We start from the raw sequence: 22,588 nt of genomic DNA on the forward strand, positions 1-22,588 counted from the left end.
CTCACAGTCAGCAAACACAGACATTACCAAAGCCATGGCTGAATCTCAGCCACAACCTGTGAGGAGTCAAGAATCACAATGGAAAATTTAACAATGGCCAAGACAAAGGCATAATTTTCCATGCATTTAGTATCTGCAAGACATGCTCATGGCTGGAAAAGACCAAGGTACACTGAGCTGTGTATCTGAAACAGCAGCTCCAATCCACCTCCAACTTCACGTGGGTTTGTACTTCACAGCCTGACCACTGAAGTTCCTCAGAGGAATGGAGCAGTTGAGCCATCTAACTCATAGAAGTGAAGGTGTCGCCCCACGTTATGGGTGGAACAGGTAGCAACCAAACACTTAAAAGCAGCCTGACACTTCCCTTTACTGAATCATCTTTTCTTTTGCTGAGAACTTTGCCAGCACTGAACTGCTCAGGTTGAAGTTTTCTACACCAGCTGTTTGCCTTAGACTGACTTTTCCTTTTTAAACTGTCAACAGAAAAAGGTCAGTGGTTTCTGAGAATAAGATTAGGTAAGTTGTTTAGTCCATATTCAAGTAATTGCTAAAGTTGTTGTGCTCAGAACAGTCCCCAGTGCCACTGCAAGAGGCTGAATTTGGTGGGAGTCACCCTGGTGCCTCTTGCTTGTGGGGAGCCATCCACATCTCCCAAAAGCGGTGAGTATCTTTGTTGAAATCACCAGTTTGCACGCAGGCAGTGATCCTTCTAATGTCTGATGACTCTCCTTGCTAAGAAAAACCCTTCCCCTTATGGCTCACAGATCCTGATCATGTTGTCCAAACACTAGAGGAACAGGATGACCGAACAATCTCTCTTTTGGGATTGCAGGATTTCACAGGCAGCTGCTGCTTGGGGTACAGCATGGAGTGATAAAATGAAACACAGGGGACTAGATCTCCCTTGCAGATCATCAGTCATTACAGCCAGCAGGGCTGATGCCAGAAGAAATGAGTAATTTAGGACAAATAGTACAAGGGTGGAGAACTGAATCAGCAGATGTTTTGCATAGAAGAGGCAGGCTCAGGACAAGACTGAGACCAGAGAAAAGAGGGCAGGGAAGGTAGGACATGATCATCTCCTGGAGCTAGAGCCTGATGTGGGATGTGGATCCTGTAGTAGCAGGTCCCAGCGTGTGTTTTATGTTTCCCTCATCAAGCCAGCCATGTGGTGGGACCCAGCTCAGAGCCTGCATGAGTACCAGCACCAGTCTGAATGCACAGGTACTACCAACACTTTACTTGTGAAGGTGGCTGAGCTACTGCTGCTTCACTGATGAAACCACTATCCCTTTCAGTCACTCAGTAAGCAAGCGCTATAGATCCTAGATCCAAGCACATGGGTGGCTCACACCTCATCTCTGACCTTCCACTGTGCTTTTCTTTGTTTTGTCTCAAAAGAGAAGCATAGCCTTGAACCCTTAGTGGTATGGAGTCAACAGCTGTTGCCACATCTCCAGACAGAGCATGAAGATCACCTGAGGTGATGGCTTCATTTGCTTCTTTTTGTCTGCAGAGATGTAGTAACAGCATGCCTTAACAGAGGTTTTATGGCAGCTTAAGTAATTAACCAACAAATGCTCTAATGGGCTGAGACAGATGAGGCAGCAGACAGCAAAATATAATTACAAATGCTCTGCACCACAGAGGCAAGCAGCACAGAGGAACACAAAACAACTGCAGCCAGAGCTCAGCACCAACAGTCGCAGCTCCTTTCCTCCTCTACACAAACCAGTCTTCCCCTATGGTACTCACTCCCAGAAGGGCCAGGGTCCTTCTGGGCAGCCCAGCCTTGCCACTGGAAGGCACTGCCTCCAAGTGCCATTTCCCTCAATCACCCAAACAGCAGCCACCCAAGCAGCATGTATCTCCCAATAGGAATGAATTTCTGATGTCAGCTAGAGCTGCAGCTCAGCAGATTTATTCTCTGGAGTTTGGGAACACAGGATGTAGGGCATCCGAGGCAAGACAAGGGTGGTGGAGCAAGGTAAATGGCAAGGCAGTGGCTCACACAGAAGTGAACAGTGCCTGCACAGCAGCCATTTCTCCCTGAGCAGTGAAGGTTATTGTGCCAGACCTTGGGAAATGTCCCAGAAACCTGAAAGTTTATAGCGACAGCAGAAGCCAAGATCTCGACACAGACAACAGACCTCCAGTTACCAAAGCCAGCTCCGTTGGCTTGAGGACAGGTTATTTCCATGGGATTTTTTTGCTTGTTCATTTAATGGTTACATTTTTTGTAGGTATCTGTTTTCCCATATAACAGCAAGAACTCAGATATCAGGAATTTTTGTTACACTTCACTGATCAGAGGGAGTATCTGTGATGCAAGTTACAAACACAACCCTACTAATGCTTTCAACCACTGGGGTTCCCATCTGCCACTCCTCTTTGAATTGGAGGTGACCCTGCAGATCATCCGAGGTTGGCTTCCCAGAATCCTGCAAACTGTGCTACAGAAGTCTGGTGTTCTATTTACCTTTCATACCCACCCCTGTACACCTTCCTCTAACATCTTCCCTTGAAGAGAAAAGTCAACCTGCCAGGGCAGAATGTTCCTCTGAAAAGCCTGATGTTCACAGATGCTAGAAATGTCTAGTGATACGGAAGGGAAACAAAAGCCTTCAGCCTTGGTGGAAACTCAGCCCATACCATCAGCCTGACACTGCCTGAGAGGATCCTGTCTGACCATGCTCTACCTGTGCTAGAAATGACACAGAAATGGCTGGGTTAATGTTTCTCTACAAATCCCCTTGCTTGTGGAACTGTAGAGACGTCACAGAGACATCTGTGTCAGGCTGAAACTTAGTGGTTTACATGCTTTATGTCAAAATCAAATCAAAGACGGGGAGCACATTGAGTTTGGACATGCATAAAGTATTTGGCAAGTTTCCCTTGCTTAATGCAGTATAAACAATTTTGATATTCAACAGAGAAAACTTCCCATTTAATGAATGTGGCAAGTAACTGAAAAGAAGGTCATGCTACCTCTGCTGTTTCAATTAAGCATAGGACAGCCCCAGCTTCTGCTGTACCATTAACAAAGTCCATGTGCAAAGTTAAGTGGGACTTTTACAGCTGGGACTGCACTGGGGAGGTGAGAGAAGATATTCCTGTGGGATGATAGGTTCTCCTGCAGCACCCAGAGAAGACAAGCAGATTTTTGCCATTACTTTTAGAGGGGAAAAAATGAACTCTGGCAGATGTAAAACTGAGGCAGACTAAGGGTTTCAGAAGGCAGCCTCTGGCAAATACAATCACAGCAGTTTAAGACATTAACTTGCACAGCTGTCTGCCAGCATTGGCTGTCCACCTCGTCGGCCAGCCAGAATTTATTGCTCCTCTAATAAAGTCAGCAGAAAGAAATACATGCTTGTGCCTCAGTCACTACAGTGTATTAGACTGAACTGCTGATGATCACTGGTTTTCAGTGAGATTGCAGACTTGTGGCTGTATATCCAAGGAGGTGAAGAGCAGACAAGAACAAAATGTCTCCCTTGCTGTGAAAGGCTTAGAATAAACTTCAAAGAAAATGGGCAAATGAAGGCAGCTAAAAAACTTATGAAAGATGTTTACAGCAATTGCTGTAGTGCTTCTCTTCTGCATCCTTTCGAGTTGGAAAGGCTGGTTTGGCTATTTACTGCTAGCCTGAGGGAAGGGAGCTGTGGGCCCAAAATATCAAGCCAGGTCTGCAGAAGTTATCACCACCACTCATGTCCCCACTAGCCTAGAGCCTAGTGTATGAGTAGGAACATCTTCCACTACCTCCAGCTAGAACCAGGTATAACAAAGCTGAGAGTTCTCCTGACCCTAAAGCCTGCACTTCTGACACCACCCTCCCCTCTCCAGGGCTTGGATCCAGGAACAACATCACCTGAATGAATAGGCAGTCTATTTTTACAATCCCTAATGTAACCAGACCCTCTCCTCCTATGCAGAGGAGATATTTCAGTGGCAAAATGGCATGTGTTGAAAGAAATTAAGATAGGAAACTCAGAAGGAACAATAGGTTTTCTTTTTCAACAAAGATTTAAGAAAACCCAGGAAATTCACACACCCAAAGCATTTATTAAAATGTTTTCCTAGAGCTGGCTTTGACTCAAGCACACCAGGAAATCAGAGGTAGCTTTTTGAATTCTCAGAACAAATTGCTTAAATATATATCATTGTGTATGTGTAGACATTATTCTCACGTACTGGATGTCACACTGGCCTTGGGGAACTAAGCTATACTAGATGCTACCTGTACAGAAGTGCAGGCTGTAGGAAATAAATATAGTACAATCTGTTTCATCCCACATGATTTTATAAGTAGCATGTGATAACATAACAATATACTGAGCCACAATAAACAGATGTAGGGTGCTCCAGGCCACCTTAAGGTTTTGCAATTATTCAAAGTCTAGTATTGTGCAATGAAAAGAACACTAGGCTTCAGGTTTTGAGTAAAACCTCTTAGTTTGTTTTTCAAAGAAATCAAACCTTACTTTTCATGTCCCAAATAATTTGGGTTAGCTTGGTTTGAAATAAATTTTAAAAAAAAACAATAAACCAGGAGCAAAACCAAAACACTTCACTACCCAAAGAAGCCCCAAAAGCTCCTTGTTGCAGGTCAAACAGCTCTCCTAGGATATAACTTGGAAAGCCTACCCCAGTCCTTCCCTGTCAAATGCCCAGACCCTGTGAAGGTGTAGAGACTTCAGGTCAGAAGCACACTTAAGATAGCAGCTCTAGAAAGTTATCTCACCAAGCTGAAGCAATGGTATGCATGTGCTACTTTAGCCTTTGGCAAAAGCAAGATAAGGTAAATAATCTTAGCCTGCATGAAAGATTTACTGGAATTACAACATCTAACATCTTCACCACAGCCTAGAAAACCCAGCTGCAGACTGTATGCTACTCTTTGCATTGTAAAGTGCTCTAGCACTTACCCTGAGTCACTTCTGTGTGCTACCTCAGAAAGAAATAGACCTGACCAAAGACAGAGTAAGTATCTTACAGTGAACATAAGCATCTACCACATCTGTGCTGATGTGTAAGAGACTGTCACTTGTGGGGCCTTGACACTGATTATTACTTACTGTGTGAACCACAAAACCCTTACTCATGCAAGTATTACTTGCTCTTGTGCTTGGTACCCTTTACTCTGTGAAACCTGTACAGAAACACAGCTGAGTCCCAACAGTTATAATTCATTTTATATCCCATAAAATCATGTAATTTCTTCCCCTTCTCATAGCTCATCAAACACACTAAACAACAGTCCATGAGACACAGGCTTTCCTTCTGCACACTCCACACATGGACTACACTATGTTTCTCCATCTTACCTGAGCTCCATACCTTCATCTGAGCCAAGACATTCTAATTTCCCCCTTGCCTGTCAGAAACCATGCAACTGCAGAGAAATCAGACTACAATGACACTGGGACAGCAGCCAGCAGTACATGGTGTGCCTGGCTTTTAACAGCTAAATCCTATAAAAAATAATGATGCAAATAAGGGCACTCCTCCCCAAGATATCCTAATGCTTCCAATAACCTCTTAGCAACACATGATGCTGCTGGATGGGACACAGGCCGAAAGGCACAAATTTGTGACTCTTGGTACCTACTTTGTGAATGCTTCCTGGCTAAATGAGCAGCCCAAGGTTTGAAAGTTTAGACAGCTGCATGCACAGACGGTAGGAATGAGCTGCATTGCATTATCACCTGAATGCAGTCACGGGGTGGAAACCTCTCCTTTAGGAATCTCAAGCACTGATGTGGGATCAGGAGAACACTTGGGTTCCACTAGAACACTCCCATTGAAATACTTGGGCCCAGAGCCCTATCACTATTTTGGAGACTAAATGTTCTCTGTGAACCTTAGATATATTATCTGTTTTCAGTGCCCTAGGTTTCAGCAACTTATCCTGTACCACATCGGAAGCCTATGGGAAGCAAAACCAGGCCTTGCAAGTCCTGTCAGTAAGCCCATTCCCACTCCTCTGCCAACAACTGCATTTGGTCCATGACACTGCTTTGTCTGTCTACTACATAAGTATGAGCAAGGACACAAAGCCCTCCTCACACAGAATTGAGCTGAGGGATGCCAAAGTATCCATCCTTCAGTCATGGTACCCTGTGTCCTTGAGTATATCACCTAGTGCCTTCTGGAGCCCATCTCCATGGAAAGCTGTGCTCCCCCTTCTTTTCATCAACTGGAGTTTTTTGGGGGGCAGAGTTAAATTTTCAGCTGCACAGGGGCAAGGGAGGAAGAAGAGGGAGCACAAAAAGAAAGCATGAGAGGACACGCTCACCTTTCTCCATGGCAGCTGACCGGCAGAGCAGCTAGCAAAACCACTCCTTTGGATGTACACTGCAAGGAAGTTTGGCTACAGGTTTAAAAATCACAGCCCCAAGGAACGCAGGGCTTTGTTGCTTCTTGCCAGACCTTTATTAAAAAATCGGTTTTGAGCTTGTGGCAGAACATAGGGTAAAAACATAGCCTCAGGAGAGGAAAGCACCTCCTCTCACCTCTCATCAGTGACCAAAAAAAAAGGACTTCCAACTACCTTGTCCACAGAAAAAGTGCACGAGCTTTCTTTATTTGAATGCCTTTGCTACCCAGTTACAGCTGCCTTGGAGGAAGATGCCTTAAAGCTATGAAAGCATAAACCTTCATCCTAGCTCACTCAGTCTTCCCAAAGAGTGAACTCGAAAGGGTCAGAGAACGAGAAATGCAGAGAGCATTCTGCTTTCTCTAAGAGGAGGTAAAACCCCCAGATATCCATATTTAAAGACAAAGTTGAAAATCGAAACAGAAACAAAAAAGGGGTATTATAGTAACCCCATAATCTTTATTATGCATTTTAGTACAGAAGCTTCCCAAGGTCCAAATTAAGATCCAGCCTAGTCTGTGCCAAGCTCTGTACAAAGCCACCTCAGAGGAGAGTCCATGCCCCTGGGACAACAAGCAAGCAAGATTTGCTCTTGGAAGAAATCCCTGTATTGTTATTTGGTTAGAAATGGATGTGAGAAGGGTGGAGTGAAAATGAACTTTGGTTCTGCCTGCATCTCTCTAGCTTAATCCAGCAAGGGTCAGACTCAGGGGTGATGGCTCGAGTTGCTTAGAAGGGCAGCCTGCATGCTCTTTGTGCCCCTCTCAGTCCCAGGACTGACATGTGTGTGAAACAAACCAGGTCACACCTAGAGATAGACTCAGTATCTGCTATCAGAGAGAATCTTGGCCATAAGAATTGGAAACCAGAGCAACAGTAGTATGTGCTGGCACTCACATGGGACTTCAAAGTGCACAGAGACATGCTCATCAATGTCAGTAGTGCAACCTTCAACAGCTCTTGGGGCACCGCTCTGCAAACCATCACTGCTCAGTTCAGATACTTTCAGCACAGGCGTGCAAGAGATCACACATCCTCGCTGCTGCATTAACAGACTGTGTGAGCAGCCCTCCCTGCCCCGGGAGCCTGTGCACTCTAACTGGCCCACGAGTTTAGTGCAAAGGGCCCTGCAATGGCAGGGGCACAGTGCTCAGGGCACTGGTTAAGTTCTAGCAGGGCTCAAGTGAAGCTGCCTCCTAGGGGACAGGCTCCAGCTGGACACAGTTGCCTCGATATGGCCCTTTGCCTACTACAGGGCATGAGCTGTGCTGAGCACACACCCCCCCAGCCCAGTCAAATCTCTCCTGTGGGGTCAAGCAGGCCGAGAAGCCTCTAAACATTGAGCTTTAACTCAAGTATGTATTACAGGAAACTGAAAACCACGCCTTTAGCTGGAAACAACAGGAGCACATCTGCAAACTGGAGGGAGACTCCTATTATGGAAACCTCACCAGTCACGCTTCCTGATGGTGTGTGTGTTAATGTATATGAACTCCCAAATACTAAATTAGGGCCCCCTACTGTTTTTTTGGCTGTCTTCTTTTTACAACTTATATTGCCCAAGGCTGTACGTATTCCCAGTAACAACACATGGAGGTGCCCTAGTGAGAGAGTGCTAAAAGACTGGGAAAGGGGATGCAAAGCATGGAGACCTAGTCCTGAGCATGGGATTAGGAGACATACCTTAGCAGGGGACAGCTTGAGGAGCTCTTATTGTTTGGTTTACCTAAGACAAGACTGGGAACAGTCCTTGTCACAGACCACAGCTACAAGGTGGGGAACAGACGCGGGCTACGAAAGGCCTCTTCTGTTTAGCAGATTAAACACAAGATTCAGCATCCAGAGCATTAAACACAAGATTCAGCATCCAGAGACCAGAACTAGACAAATGCAAGCCAGAAATTAGGTGCAACAGCATGGGGGTAATTAACCACTGCAGCAACATACCAAAAGCAGTGGTATTTTCCATTGGTGGTAATTACTCAATCAAGACTAGATGTTTTTCAAGACACACTTAAAGAGTTCAGAGCAAATGGAATCAATAAAGCAAGCTGCATTTATGGGCTGTACTATGCAACAGGGCAGAAGTGCAATAGCTCCTTCTGCCCTCACCATCCACTAATCTATAGGGAAAATGTTCCCTTTTAGTGTCAGTGGAGTTGGCAGACAGCTGTATTTTTAGTGACAAAACATGATGATGTTTACATGAAACAGTAATAACTGTGTTTCACCCACACCTCTAATCTGAAATTCTCCAAGCACTTCACTGTCACTATGTCAGTAAGCCTGACAACTCAATGGCTGAAAATCTGGCCTTCAGCTTTTTCAGAGTAGCTAATAATTTGCATGGGAAGCAGGCTACCTGTGATCTTGGGCACCTACTTTTAGCCATATCGGTGAGAAAACATTCATATAGGCTTGGGGTGGTAAGCGGCTCAGCACAAAGAACTGCCCAGCAGCTGCCTACTCCAATACATACTTTATAGCACTCAAAAACTCAGTATAACCTCTCCAGAAAAATTCTGGTAACAATGTACTTTTGAAGACCAGAAGTCAGCAGTTAAATGTTCAAGAGAGGAGAGAATGTTTCCTAGTTGTTTTAACAAACATCTTCATATATGATAGACAGACCCAGAAAAAGTAATTTCCATTAGTTACCGTGACAACCAATGGAAATCACCAACCCATCTTTTCTCTGCCTTATCAACCTTTGGTAGACCTGTCTGGGAAAGCAAGCAACTATGCCCTGTGTAAGATTTTCTATTTTACTACAACATAGAGCTCGCAGGGAGATCTACATTACCATAACATCATGTGCTCTCCACACAGCACATCTCGTTTGTCTCCTCTGAGATACAGACAGATGTCTGCTGCTCCCCTCTCAGAGCAAATACTCCAGAAATGCAATCCCCCTGTGAGACACCTCAGCTCACCCACCTTACAATCTTCCTCTCTCTCTCTCTAAGCTCCATAAAAACATTCAATGATCTCCTCCTTCCCATTTGTGGGCCATCAGATCACATCTTAAACATGGCCCCTACATGCCCTTTTTGCACATCTTTACTGCCTGGCAAGAAACTGCCGTATCACACAGCAATTCTGGTCCACATTTTATCTGTTTTCCTTACTATTGTTACTGCTGTTGATAATGACCCTCTGCAGTGCCTGCTGCACCTTCTACATAAGAACTTTCAAACTTTTCTCAACAGGTATGCTTTTAGCTTCATAAACCCCTCTGAGAGGCACAGCACCATCATTATTATTTTACAGATGTAAACACTGCAGCTCAGAGAAACAGGGTGCCCTGCCCAAAGACTACATACAAACCATGGTGTGATGCTAAGAGCCAGAATAGGTCTGGAGAGAAGAGTCTGTTTATTTACATTTTCTTTACGCCTACAGGCTCCGAAGTTGCTGTGTCTCTTTAATGCCAACTTACTGTTGACCTTGCATCTGCAGCCAGGACGACCTAACTCACTCCAGCATCCGGATGTGTGCTGCTGCACTGCAGAAGCGCTTGGAAGTGATTTGTGAGGAGGTATTAATGCCCAGCTGTTCTCCTGCCTCTTCTGGTTTTCACGTGCACAAAGTTAGGAGTGGCCCAGGCTGTGCACTGGCACCAGGTGGCTTCAGGCTATTCATATACCCCAGTGAGGTTCAACACTCAGCCAGGAGGATCTGAAATCCCAAATAATCTGCATTGATTGCAAATGTTGCTGCATTTTCCTTCACTCCTCCATCCCAGATCCAGGTTGCAGGAGTTACTGGCAAGTTACTCTGCAACAGGGAAGACTAAGGTGGCTCTGTACATGCAGGTAAGGTGTAACAAACCATGTGCTGTGTCCCATGACTAACCATGCTTTGGCTCAGTTTTCTCCACAACAGCTTCCAGGGGCACAGTGCACAGCTCTGAGCACCGAGGTGGGAAGGACAAACCATAAAGTGAGAAGGTGAGCAACAAGTTGTTCTACAAGCTGCTACCCACAGATTCATGTCTCGAGGCTGATCACATTCACTGGCTATGAAGGGATGAACTACGATCAAAGGGGAATACTCATAAAACACTTCTCTGGTCTGTAGTAAAAACTGATCTTGTGCTGGAGCTTTTCCCTCAGGTAGGGCAGTAACTACTGTACCACACTGTCTATTTTTACAAAACTTGGAGGAACATAGTATCTTATAGGAAATGAATATACTTCACTAAACTTGGCTGAAACTGGCTGCTGGACTTAAAAGTTACTTGAAGGAGGTTCAGAGGTACCAACAAACAGAGAGTAAGATTACAGAAAGCTCGTTTTTTTTAAGCAGTCTGGGAAATATGTTCTGCTTTGACAGGAGGAAGGAAGCTACACGGAGATTAAAAGAGGTGGGTTAGGCATGCTGCTGGGGGGCCCCATTAACCTGCTATGTGTACAAGGTGGAGATAACCACATGGGGGAGGCACTGATTATCATTGAACACGAGGGTGTAATTAGGACCATTGGGACAGAATAAAAAGATTAATGGTGGTCTTGTTCACAGAAGAGGACCATGAAGATAAACTTACCGACTTTGAGATACTCCAGAGCATGGGATCATTTTTCACAGAACAGGAAGGGGGCATCACTTATCAGGGATGTGTAAAACCGGATTTGACAAGACACTAATGGCTATGGTTTGTAGAAGCAGCTACTAATCCTAGGGCACACAGCAAAACCTTGCTGAAGAAACAGTCTGTTTTTCTAAAGAGGGATCCTTTGAATTATCTTGAAAAGCATTATCACATTTGTTACTAGTCCCTCTGAAAATCTTGCTGAAACACATGGGCTGCAGAGAATCATTGTGCAAACACGTGCACTTCTTCCCACATTCACTTCTCACTAAACAAAGGCCTGAGGACATGTCTTTGACCCTCCTGAAAGTGCTCCTTTCAGCTAGGCAGGGCTGGTCACACTGCTCCATCCCTAGAGCTCAGCAGCTGATGCGATCAAGGAGGCTCTGCGAGCAGCCACCGACGTGTGTCATCAGCCACACTGCTGCCCTGATCCTGCAGCAGGTCAAACGTGGGAATGCTCCTTGCCAGTGACAGCACAGGCCACCTGCCCAGCCCTGGTCACAGGAAGGGCAAACCTCAGCGCATGAGTAAGCCCAGGCACTAAGGCTCTCCCCTTAACTGCAGGCTGGGTATAAATGAGGCAGTTAAAAAAATAAATAAATTAAGAAGTACTCCCTCCTTACCCTAGTCCTCCTTACTCTTACACATCATCCTCTACCAACAGGTTTGGGATCCAGTCCTGGGGACATGAGAAATGGAGCTCCATGAGAAACAGAGCCTCTGCTGCATCCTCTGCTGTCTGCCTGCAGGGCAACTGGAGAAGGGAAGTGCAGCCTGAAGTAGATTAGGCCAATACTACTCATGTGGCATTCATCGTCTTGGGGCTGGAATACCCCAGAGCTTGCATCACAGGGAGCAAACACGCTGTCCTCTGACAGGAATACCACAGTGTTTCTGCCAAGTTGGTGGCGATGCCTCCGACGGGAATGCTTGGTCCCCTGCCACCTACATCTTCCAGAGCCCCGGGTTTGAATGTGTGAGCTGCAGGCCAAAGCTGGGTCATAACCTTTTCAGTTATCCCTGAAGAATTTTACTCACCCAGACAACAAAACGATCCAGACATAGCAAAAATTCCCTGAGGAAACGGCTTTTTCCTACATATAGGAAACAAGACAACAATTCCAATCTCTCATACTTAACCCTCCTCAAACACAAACACAAAAAAGTGGCCAAAATGCAGGAGAGGAAAGAAAGTCCCAGAGCAGTGAGGAGTACATATGCAAAGAGTTACGTCATGCAGAAGGAAAGTTCTTGGCTCCAGGCTACAGTTACAAGCACTGAAGTAGAAGGGGCCACTCTAACGCAGAGGGGGGGCCCTTCCAGGCACTGTTCTTATCCTTGGGAAAACTCCACCATCAAAACCATCCCTGGCCAGCATGGTGCTGGAGGCCAACCGGGCCACTGGCCAGCATCTGCTGAATGCTCCCTCTTCTGTCTGTTCTCATGGATGGATAAACTCCTTGTTCTGCCCCTCTGATGCTCAAGCCCGGAAATGCCTCAACCTGGCAGCAGGGTGACAAGGAAAGAGTGGCCAAGGGCAGTGTTTCTGATGGCCAGGAGGCACCCCCCAGCCCACAAGCTCCTGTTTTGGGACAGGGTTCACCAGTACATCTCTCCATAGGTACCTTTGCCAGCCCAGCCCTGTCACTCCACTCTTGCTTCCCTCTTATCCAAGATTTTAATGCCCTATTCTCCTTTCCCCTGACTTGGAGATTTGAGAAGATTGTTTCAGGCTTGAGTCTTAACCCAGTCCTTCCACTGCCTCCCCAGGTCTTCTCACAGAGAAACAAATATGTTGTTTCTGTCTATAGGTCATCTTTGAAGCTAACAGTATTTCTTCAAAACCTTCATTGTGGGCAAACTTAATTGAACATGGAAAGCTCCTCCAGCATCCAAATTCCTGTAGCCTCTTGATAGTATACCAGGACTGAGCTAGTAGCAGGGACAGGATCAGGAGGAACATGTACTGGCTAGGGACAACCAGCAGTGGGTGACAAATAGCCATCCTACCAATCCTTCTGCTCTTCCAAGCTCAGCACTACCCAGGTTTGGAGCATAAGATGTGCAAATCCTCTCCCCTCCTACCACTGAAACCCAGCTGCTCTGACTTGGTGTTTTTATCTGCTTCTCTCTCTTACTCCCTCAAGCTGGTTTGTTGCTCTTCACATTGCAAGGCCCTCTACAGAGATATGATAAAGAGGAAAAAAAACAACCACAACAAAAAACCCAAATTCATACACTTACAGCTTTAGTGCTGTGTAACAGAGCTGCAGAATGACATGAAGGAAGGATAAAGGAGAAGGAACAAGAAAAGCTGGTTATGAAGGGATCCATTACCTTGTGTTACAGTATTTATAGGAAATGGCTAGAGGTCCATCACTGGAACCGCAGTTGACAGGGTTCAGCCAAAGCAAGCACTGTACAGAGAGCAATGCTCATACAGAGATCAACGAGGAGGGTTCTAACAAGTTTTCCTCTCAACCTCCTGGTTTTGCCAGTGCATTGGGTACTTTCCTCAGAAGCACAGGAGAATTGACACTGTCTCCCCAGTGTGACAAAAAAAACATTTCAGTCTTCAAGCAGTGTGTAGTCTCTTGTACCAAATTATTTGCTTAGCTGTCAGTGGAAATGTGCGATCCACCTAAAACTGAACTAATGAGATACAAAATGCCTCCCTGATCATCCACTCCAAACCCCTTGCTCTTTCCAAACAGGTTGATCCAAGAAGAGCTGCTGAACTGCTTCCCAGTTATGGACCCTTCGATGCTCTCCAAACAAGGTGTGGGTGTTTCAAGAAATTCCACACATACAGACTAGAGCATGAGCTTGCTTTTCTTCATCATCTCTCATAGGGAGCCTACATCTAATCCAATGCCCCAAGCAACCACCTGGCCAACATCAAAACTGAGAGGTACAGTGTAATAAGTGAGAAAGCTAAGACACAGAGCAGGTAGGAAAATTTCACAGGAACTTATATGACCTTCACTTCTGGGTAGCTAGTTTGCACGGCAAAGAGGGGATACAGTCACTGATTACTGCCGGCTGGTGTCTTCAGCCAAGAGCAGAAATGGAGCACACTTGAGAGCAAGTAGTAAAAAAATGCTCATGGAGTTGCTGCTCGTGCTACAGTTATCTGTACTTTAATATAGCACTGGAGCCTCCAGGCCTGCTTATCTGCCATCTATTTATTCACTGTCACAACGCCTAGGAATTGCAATCAGATCCCCATAGTAAGGAGCAAATGCCCCTGGCTCTAACCAGCTCAGATCTAACTCAGTACACCACTAGCTGTGACAAAATCTACAACCTCTGGGAAATTCAAGATGTATATAACCCTGTGCCTGCCACCCTGACACAGCTCTGGAAGGAAGCACACTTCACGGAGCCATCTGCTCTTTTCTCTCACTCACTAAGACAATGCCGCAAGGGATAAATTTCTGTGAAGAAATGCTGGTTATTCACATATTACCTTAGATATTTTAGTACATCAGAAGCCGACCACCCTGCAAAGAGAGATCCTACTCACCTAAATAAGGCATTTCTGGGAACCAATCTCATCTAGCTCACAGGATATGTGACAAAAACACAGCCCGGAAAGACACATCTGGTTGAGATTTGTGACAAACTCTCTTCTCCACAAAGAGAAACATTCCCCAGCTCATGTAACACCACACATGAAAGATCAAAGGTGCCCCGGTGCCTCCTGATGGGTAAGCAGCTGTACCAATAACAGCAGCTGGAAAATGCAACAGGAGACTCTCAGGCAGTCCTTTCCTCCTGTGCTGGGAGCAGAGCTGCCTCCCAGGCAGCCCCCATCAGCAGCCCCCTGTTAATTACCGGCAAGGAATTTGCACTCTGGCAGATAAAGTCACTCACTCACCTACGGTGAACTTGCACAAGGCAGCTTGGACCTGACAACAGCTCCATCTGAGAGGCAGCATCAGGGTGCCAGGCACTCCTATGTGCTATGCGACATGGCTTCTGCTCCAGAGCTTGTGCCATGCCCACTGCTGCTCGGAGGTTACGATGCCCCCAAAACAGCTGGGGAGGTTGTTTAAACACTCATACATGGCGCATTTGGCCAGCAACTTTAGCATAACATGAGATGCCTCCGACAGAATTGCTTGGTTCATCTCCCAGACTCTGTCCCTGGGACCATCCACACCAGAGCAGCTGCCTGGCGGCACAGCACGCACCTTCAGAACCAGGCTTTGCCCAGATGAACCTTTGCTGTGCACCCAAGAGAGACTATGTTTTTCCCTGCCTTCTCACTTAAAACAAGCTTATTGCCTTGAGGCACAACTCCAGCAAAGCCTAATCTGACACTCAAGGGCAGGATTTCAAGGAGGAAGATGCCTATCACTCCAAAACCAGCTTAAGGAGAAAAATGGATGCGTTTTTTCCTTCCACTGAAGACGCGCCTGCTAGACTAGACCTTGGGATGCTAGTTTTATTACATTAGCGGGGTTACATGTGACTGCTTGGTTTTATTGCACAAAGCCAGTCTGTATTAAAAACAGCCTGAATTACCTATGTGATTGGCACCATGGTGTCTTTTATTTCCACTGCCACAGACAAAATACCAGTGAGAAGAGGAATGAACTATCCACAAAGTGCCTATCACTAAATTTCAAAGGCAAATGGACCCCTCTTAAAATGATGGCTCCAGGAGAAAATACAACCAAATGCAGCTATGCAATCACATCAGGATGCCAACTTTAATGAATTCAGTTTCATTTGTTAACATAGCAGTTCTTAGTTTTCACCATTGTAAAAAAGTGGGAAAACTTTAACCAAAGCAAGCTGATGATGCTGGCCAGACTATGAACAGCCCAAAGGCAGGAAGCACACCAGGCTGAAGAGCAGCTGAACTCCTAGTTGCATCTCCCCTGGGACACACGAGCACTCTGCTGGCAAAAGAGGCACTGGTCTTGGAAGGGGTTGAGTGTTGCCCTCCCTAAATGCAAAACCAGTCAGGTCAGATTGAGAGGAAGTGCTCAGGCAAGTTAAGCAAACAGAACTTAGCTGAAACCTTTGTCTTTTCTATCCCCTGTAACATCCTTTTTTGGCTTTTCACATGGAAAAATTAGACTGAGGGAAAAGGCAGTGGGGCAAAAAAGAATAATCGTAGGGTTACAACAGATGTAGACACCACTAACGCTGTGCTAATAAGAAAGGTGATGTATCTGCCTCCAGATACTTGTCATCACTGTATTGCTCAGGGGTTACAGCCCCCTAAGATCTGTCAGTAGATCTTGCAAGAGGAGAGCCTCTAGCCCTCCTCCTCTAGCCCTTTTTAGACAAAACGAGAGGAGTCAGATTAAGCTGTTGACATAACTCTTTCCAAAGGCTGGCTGATTTGGCCAGAAATGGGTTAAGGAGAGTTGAGGAGGACGGCTACAGGTCCCAGAGATTAATCTGAATGACCAAAAAAACTGGCAAGGTGCAGAGGGCTGGCCAGGCCTAACATCAAAAATTAATGGAAAAAACAACTTCTTGATGATTCTGAATAAGATTTAAGACAAAATGAAAAAAGGAAAACCCTCACTCTTATTTTGAAATAAGTCTTTTGGTAGGACATACAGTGATATTACAGCGGTACTACCAGTGGAAATGGTCCCACACACCACCCTTCAGACCTCATGGACACAGTCAAACAAGGGACTGCTCTCCTCTCCAGTGGTAACTAGGTAACTTACTCCAGCAGGATATGAACAACTAATTAGCTTTTAATACATTTGTCAGACATTTCGAGCCTCTCCCTTGTCCTCTCCTGCAATGGATGATTCCCAAAAATCACCCCCTCTGCTTCGGAAAGCCCCAGCTGAGAACATAAGCAACATCACCTCTGTAGCATCCCTCTTAATACTGGCAAACGGTCACCCAGTTGAGGCTCTGACCCAGGAAGAGATATAAAAAGGGCTGTCTGAAGCTGGTGGCTGGCTTCCATCTGAGCAGTACAGTTCACCGTCTATTGCTCTTGTGACTATTACTGAACTGGGCCAAGAAAAGCTCCCAAGTTTTGGCACGTCGCAGATTTTCCAGTCTGCACAAAATCGTGCCAGGAACATTTACTGAAGTGATTTATTTCTTTCTTTAAAGACTCTAATTATGCACCTAACAATGTTGTAGAAATGAGTGTTGTACAAAAACCCCAGCACAGTTCAGACACAGTTTTGCTGACAAAAGGATTAGAAGCTTAAGGCTTGGTGTTAATACTCCGAACACATTGAAAGGCACAAAGCGCAAACTGCAGCAGAAACAGAAGAAATACAGAGGTTATCACTTCCAAAATCTGGAAGGAAAACCACACAGGAAAATGCCATACTAATCTCACTAAATGCCAGTGATGCAGGAGAGTGGCACTAAGAAACATTCAGAAGGGGGTAACCATCAAAGCCATCTCTGAAATGCAAGCAGCTCACCTGCCAGCACAGCCCACTCTCCATAAAATGAGGTCTAGATATCCCCGAAAGTGGGATACTACCTGTGTGTGATGTTCACCACTCAGCAGCTACCAGCATCAAGGAATCAAACTGAACCCCAAGACAAAAATTGCCCAATGTGCCAGCTTTCTCTGAAACCAGACCCAAAACTCACTCACCACTCTCCAAGTTTTGCTGAACTTAGACTGGACTCAAACCAAAACATTCACTGGTTTCACACCTGAATCACTGCCCCTGGAAACAGTCAAATCATTCATTTATCCACTCAAGCATGAACAGCCCAGTTCTGAATGTGATGGCTGTATATTGTACTTCCAGTTTACAGATGAGGCACAGAGACATGACAATACTTACACTTGGGAAGCCATCCAGGTACTCCAAATTAAAGTGCATTAGGCAAAAAACAGGATTTAGCACTTTGACTACATCAACATAATGTCAGCAGCACCAGTGAAAATCAGTAATCAAGGCCAAATATATCTTGGCTATGTTTCTCCTGGCTACTGACTCCAAGAGGCTTTACTCAGATCACTGCCATCACTATTTAGCTGTTACTATCGTTCATCTCACCGATGCACTGCTGTGCACTTCCTTCCTACTGAGGTTTCACTGTACATCGACCAGAATTGGTTCAGGTTTATTGAGGGTTCCTAAGAAAACTAGTAAAACCAATCTGGCTTTTTCAGGACAGTATTGGAAAGGATGCATGGAAATGCTGACTACACGAGTATGTCACGCCTCGGGAAGGAACTGTATGACAGTATGATCGTGTACAGGCAGCTGTGAAGCACTAGCTCGCACTACAGCTTTAGTCCCACTCCCCCCTCAGCTTTCACGACAGCCACGACTAGAGCCATCGCCTGACAGTGCGGTCTGGCAACCACCCTGCCTCACCTCTGCTCCTCACCCGGAGTTCGCACTGCTCGTCCCTTCAGCGAGCAGCTGCCAGTTGCAGGGAGTTTGCTGGAGAGCTTTGCTGACGGGGACAAGAGCAACAGTGATGGGCTTCACCCCAAAACCCTCTCTGCCCCGTAACCCGGGGGGCACAGCACCCGGCTGGGCGGGAGGCAGAAAGAGAGGGAGCTGTTCGTAGGAAATCAGATGTGTTTATGCTTTTTATTTTTCTGTGTGTGTCGGAGAGAAAAAGCGATGCTCTAGGGTGGGGCCTGCCATCTGGGAGAAATATGTGGGGAGAAAAAATGCAGGCGGGGAGGACGAGCGGCCCCCGAGCGGGACCGCTTCCCTCCGAAAGCGGGCTCGGCCGCCCTCCCCAGCCCAGCTTGAGTTCATTCTCCTCAAATCACTTCCACATTTCCCCTGCAGTAATTATCAAATATTTGGTTTCTGACTTCACTTTTTTTTTTCTTTCTTTTTTTTTTTCTTTCTTTCTTTATTTTTTTCGGAGGCCGCCGCGACCGGGAATTTCAGGCATCGTTTTGTTTTCTGTCAACAGAGCTGGGGGGGGTTGCAAGCCGGGGGCTTTCAATGTCATTGCAGTAAAAGAAGGGAAGAAAAAAGAGACGGAGAGAGGAGAGAGAGGGAGGGGGGAGAAAGAGACTGAGAGAGAGAAAGAGAGAAAGAAAGGGCGGGAGGGAGAGGCAGGGTCTGCCCAGGGGATCCCGGCCCGGGCAGGCTGGGGGGGCCCGGCCCGGGCGGGGACGCGGCCCCATCGCGCCCACCGCGGGGTCCGGCGACGGGCCCCGCAACTTCCCTCCCGCCCCGGCCGCTACTTTCCCCGGCCCCGGCGGCTCCCCCTCCTCGCCCCGGCAGGGAGAGGCGCTGGGAAGACGCCCGAAGCGGAGCCCGCTCGCCAGCCCCCCGCCCCGCCCCGCCCCGCCAGCGGGGCCCCGCGCCTACCTCGGCCCGCAGGCGGGCGGCGGCCAGCAGGGCGCAGAGCAGCGGGAGAGTTTTCCAGATCTGCAAGAGAGGGAGCGGGGAAAGGGTGTGGGAAGGGGGTCGGTGAGCGCGGGCCGGGCCGGGCCGAGCGGAGCCGGGGTCGGCGCCGCGGAACTTCCCGCCGGGCGGCCCCGCTCACCATCCTGCGGGCGGCTGGCGGCACCGGCGGGGCGGCAGGAGTTGCGGAGGCGCCTTCCCCGGCTCCGGCTCGATCGGGAAGGGAAGGAGGGGAGGGGAGGGCTCCCCCTCACCCCGACCCGCCAGCCCGCGGCTCCACCCCCGGCCCGACCCCCGCCGCCGCCTCCCGCCCCGGGGCCGGCTCCTCCCCGGCCCGCCGAGAGGGGCGGCCCCGCCCGGACCCCGGCCGCGTCTCGGCGCTGCCCCCGGCTCTCCTGCCCTGGGGCCCCTGGGTGCCCTGCTGGGGGCTTCGGCGGCCTCGGAAAGACGCTGAGGGGCGTCCCGGGGACGGGCTCGGCCCGGCGGGCGGGCACGGGGGGGGTTCTGCCCCACCGCGCCCGGCCTCGCCAGAGCTGGGTGCGGGGGGGCCCCCCGAGCCCCGCCGGGTGGGCGGCCAGGAAGAGCGGGGGCAGCCCTGGCAGGGCTGTCACGGGCTTCTCCTCGAGTTTTGAGGTTGGTTGTAGCCAAAAATGACGCTTTGAAACCCTCACTCGCTCCGTAAGCAGGCATGTCTATAAACCATCCATCTCCTTGCCCTGCTTTATTCTGTGCCTTCCGTGCAAGCAGGAGCCGTGGAAGGTGCTGGCGTGTGTCCCTTCGTCGTTCCCCAAGATCAAAGGTTATTCCAGCAGCCTGCTGGAGGGAGCAAGCTCTGGGAAAGAGTTATCCTGGATTAGTCCGCATCTGGTCTGTTCACAGCAGCTGTGCCATTTTTCAGAGCTTCCTCAGGCTCTGCTTCCTCACTGCTTTGGTTTTAGGATGAGTTACTTATTTTGCATTTAAAGTATTCTCCCTACCGAGTTCTGGTTCTGTCTTGTCAGTGGTACTAGACTATAGATCTATCCTGAAGAGATGTCTCATTATTTCACTGCTGATGCTGAGTGATGTGGCTTTCATTGTCTTTTTTTTTTTTCTTTAAAAAAAAAAACCCTCACCTTTCACAACGTACCTTTTGGCTTCATATTCATTGATTGTGTTGCCTGATGACACAGCACAGATGGAGTTACGGCTGAACTCAGCCAGCCTCTACTTTGCATTGTAAGCATTGTAAGATCAGGCTCACCCTGAGTCACCCTGATCTGAGTGCCAAGGTAAGAAAAAAACTTAGTGGTAAATGATAAATATGTTTTAGAAGTTTAATCAATTTCCGGCCTCTTGACACCTGACTCTGTGCAAGCAGTGCTACACAAGGAGAATCTCTATTTCCGGAGGGTAAAGGTGATTCACACCACTCTTGGGCTCAGAGCACAGCCAGGGGTCTCTCCGCTCTCATGCACCCTCCCTGATTCCATGGGCAGTCACCTCATGCAAGTGTGATTAGCCACTGCGCTGGATTAGATAGGTCACCATGAGCCTGAGGTTCTTTCTGTGTAATCAGAGGACTTCTGCATTGGCATTCAGTTACATGAAAGCACTTCCTCAGGTTAGTTTTTATGATGTGGAAATGAGGTGAAAACCAAAAAGCATCTCTCACGCTACTATCAGAGAGAGTTACCACAGGAGGAAAGGCACCCATGAGGGGAGAGAGCCATTTGTACAGCTGCCCCCTTAAATGTGATGAAACTTTTGTGTACAGACGAGACCTGAGTATCTCTGGTAGACCAAGGGGGAACAGTTCTTAGCTCTTTGCTGGAGAGATGATGATGGTGATAGAGCTGGAGATGCTCGTGGGAGTGTGGAGGTCTGTTGTGTCAGGAAACTTATCGAGGCACAGAAGAGGTGTGTTATCTCTTCTGTAGCACAAAACCATCTCAGCACAGACACCAGAGCCTTAATGCTGTGTACCAAGGCACACATTTTATAACCAGAGAGATGATACCTGACAAGCTGTTCATTTTACTCCAACCTTTAACAATTTAAAACTGCAGACTGCAAAGGAGCAGTGTGCACTAACCTAAGTGTATAAGAAATTAATCTGCTGCCAATCTTCACTCTTTTGTGATGGACCCATAACAGGGAGCTTAAATCAGAAGCACTAGAATAAGGGGAAAGCAAATGCATTTACAGTTGTGGTTTCAAGCTGCGGCCATAATAGATATGGTAATTCATCATTGGTGGCTACACAACCAAAGTAGTATCATAAAAACACTTTCAGCTAAAAGCTTTATTGCGAGGGTGAATGATGCTTGCCTGAAATTTTGAAGGCTGCAATGCTCTGGTGGGCCAAAGAAACTGGGAATCATTGCTCTACAGGGAAGATGATGTTCTATTACATACATCAATATTTCATTTCTGCTGATGCTTGCTTTCCAGTCACCATGACTTCTAAAACATTTTGTTATACATACAGGATCACAAATTTTGAGATACACACACACATATGCCCAGGCGGCCACACAACCAAAATTCAATAACAAGATGTTGCTTCAGAAGCTGAGCAAATGAAGCCTGGACTCATGCAAGCATGCATCTCATGGGTGGATACATTCTCCAGTGTTTAATAAAGTTCAGGCTTCAACTGAAACTTCTGGGGCACTGTCAACATCCCTCCCCTGGACTCTCCGGTGTCTCATGAGGGTTCTTCTGAAGCCGCAGCCTCTCCCTTATTACAGCATATGCACACATATACACCCACAGATGCTGTAAGCCTCATTTCCTAGAGAAACTAGGCTAAACACATGCCAGTAAATTGCTTCTTAAGCCCTCACACAGCCCTTGTGGCTATACCATGATATCACCTTCTCCACATTACCTCACTCCCATCCACCACCCACATATTTCATGTCTCCTGATTTTCCCCTGTGCAATATGAGACACCAACCCTAAGGAATGGGGGTGTGCTTGCAAAGCTGTACTGAAGTCAGTGACAGCCCTGCCTGCGCTGCATTTTAGGTGACAATTCCAAGAAACCAAGTATTTTGGCAAGTGGCCTTTGTGATGGAGCAGTAGCCTACCCTGCTGAAGAGTAAGGAATTTGCAGCAGCATTGTTTGGTGGAATTAGGAAGCAGGGTATTATTTTTAATAGCAGATGAATCAGGTTGTAGCTGAGAAGGCTCAGCTCACATGGGACCAGAGGCACCTGTGTCATCTTGAACAATGTGAGCAGTGTAGGCTAGACTGCAGCTTTGCACCAGTGCCTGAGGAAGGGC

General features: G+C 47.2%; 1 protein-coding gene across 1 annotated transcript in view; it reads right to left on the reverse strand.

The window, feature by feature from the left end:
• FSTL1 (follistatin like 1) overlaps positions 1 to 19,554 on the reverse strand; it is a 55,094-nt gene extending 35,540 nt beyond the window's left edge. The window contains exons 1-2 of the mRNA XM_051611873.1: positions 19,461 to 19,554; positions 19,283 to 19,342 (exon numbers count right to left, since the gene is read on the reverse strand). Coding sequence (XP_051467833.1) covers positions 19,283 to 19,342; positions 19,461 to 19,463 — 63 coding nt within the window. The 5' untranslated portion in view covers positions 19,464 to 19,554. The remainder of the gene's footprint in view (positions 1 to 19,282; positions 19,343 to 19,460) is intronic.
• Between the last annotated feature and the right edge of the window lie 3,034 nt (positions 19,555 to 22,588).

This window comes from Apus apus, chromosome 1 (genome assembly GCF_020740795.1).
Source record: "Apus apus isolate bApuApu2 chromosome 1, bApuApu2.pri.cur, whole genome shotgun sequence".
Classification (NCBI taxonomy): Eukaryota; Metazoa; Chordata; class Aves; order Apodiformes; family Apodidae; genus Apus; species Apus apus.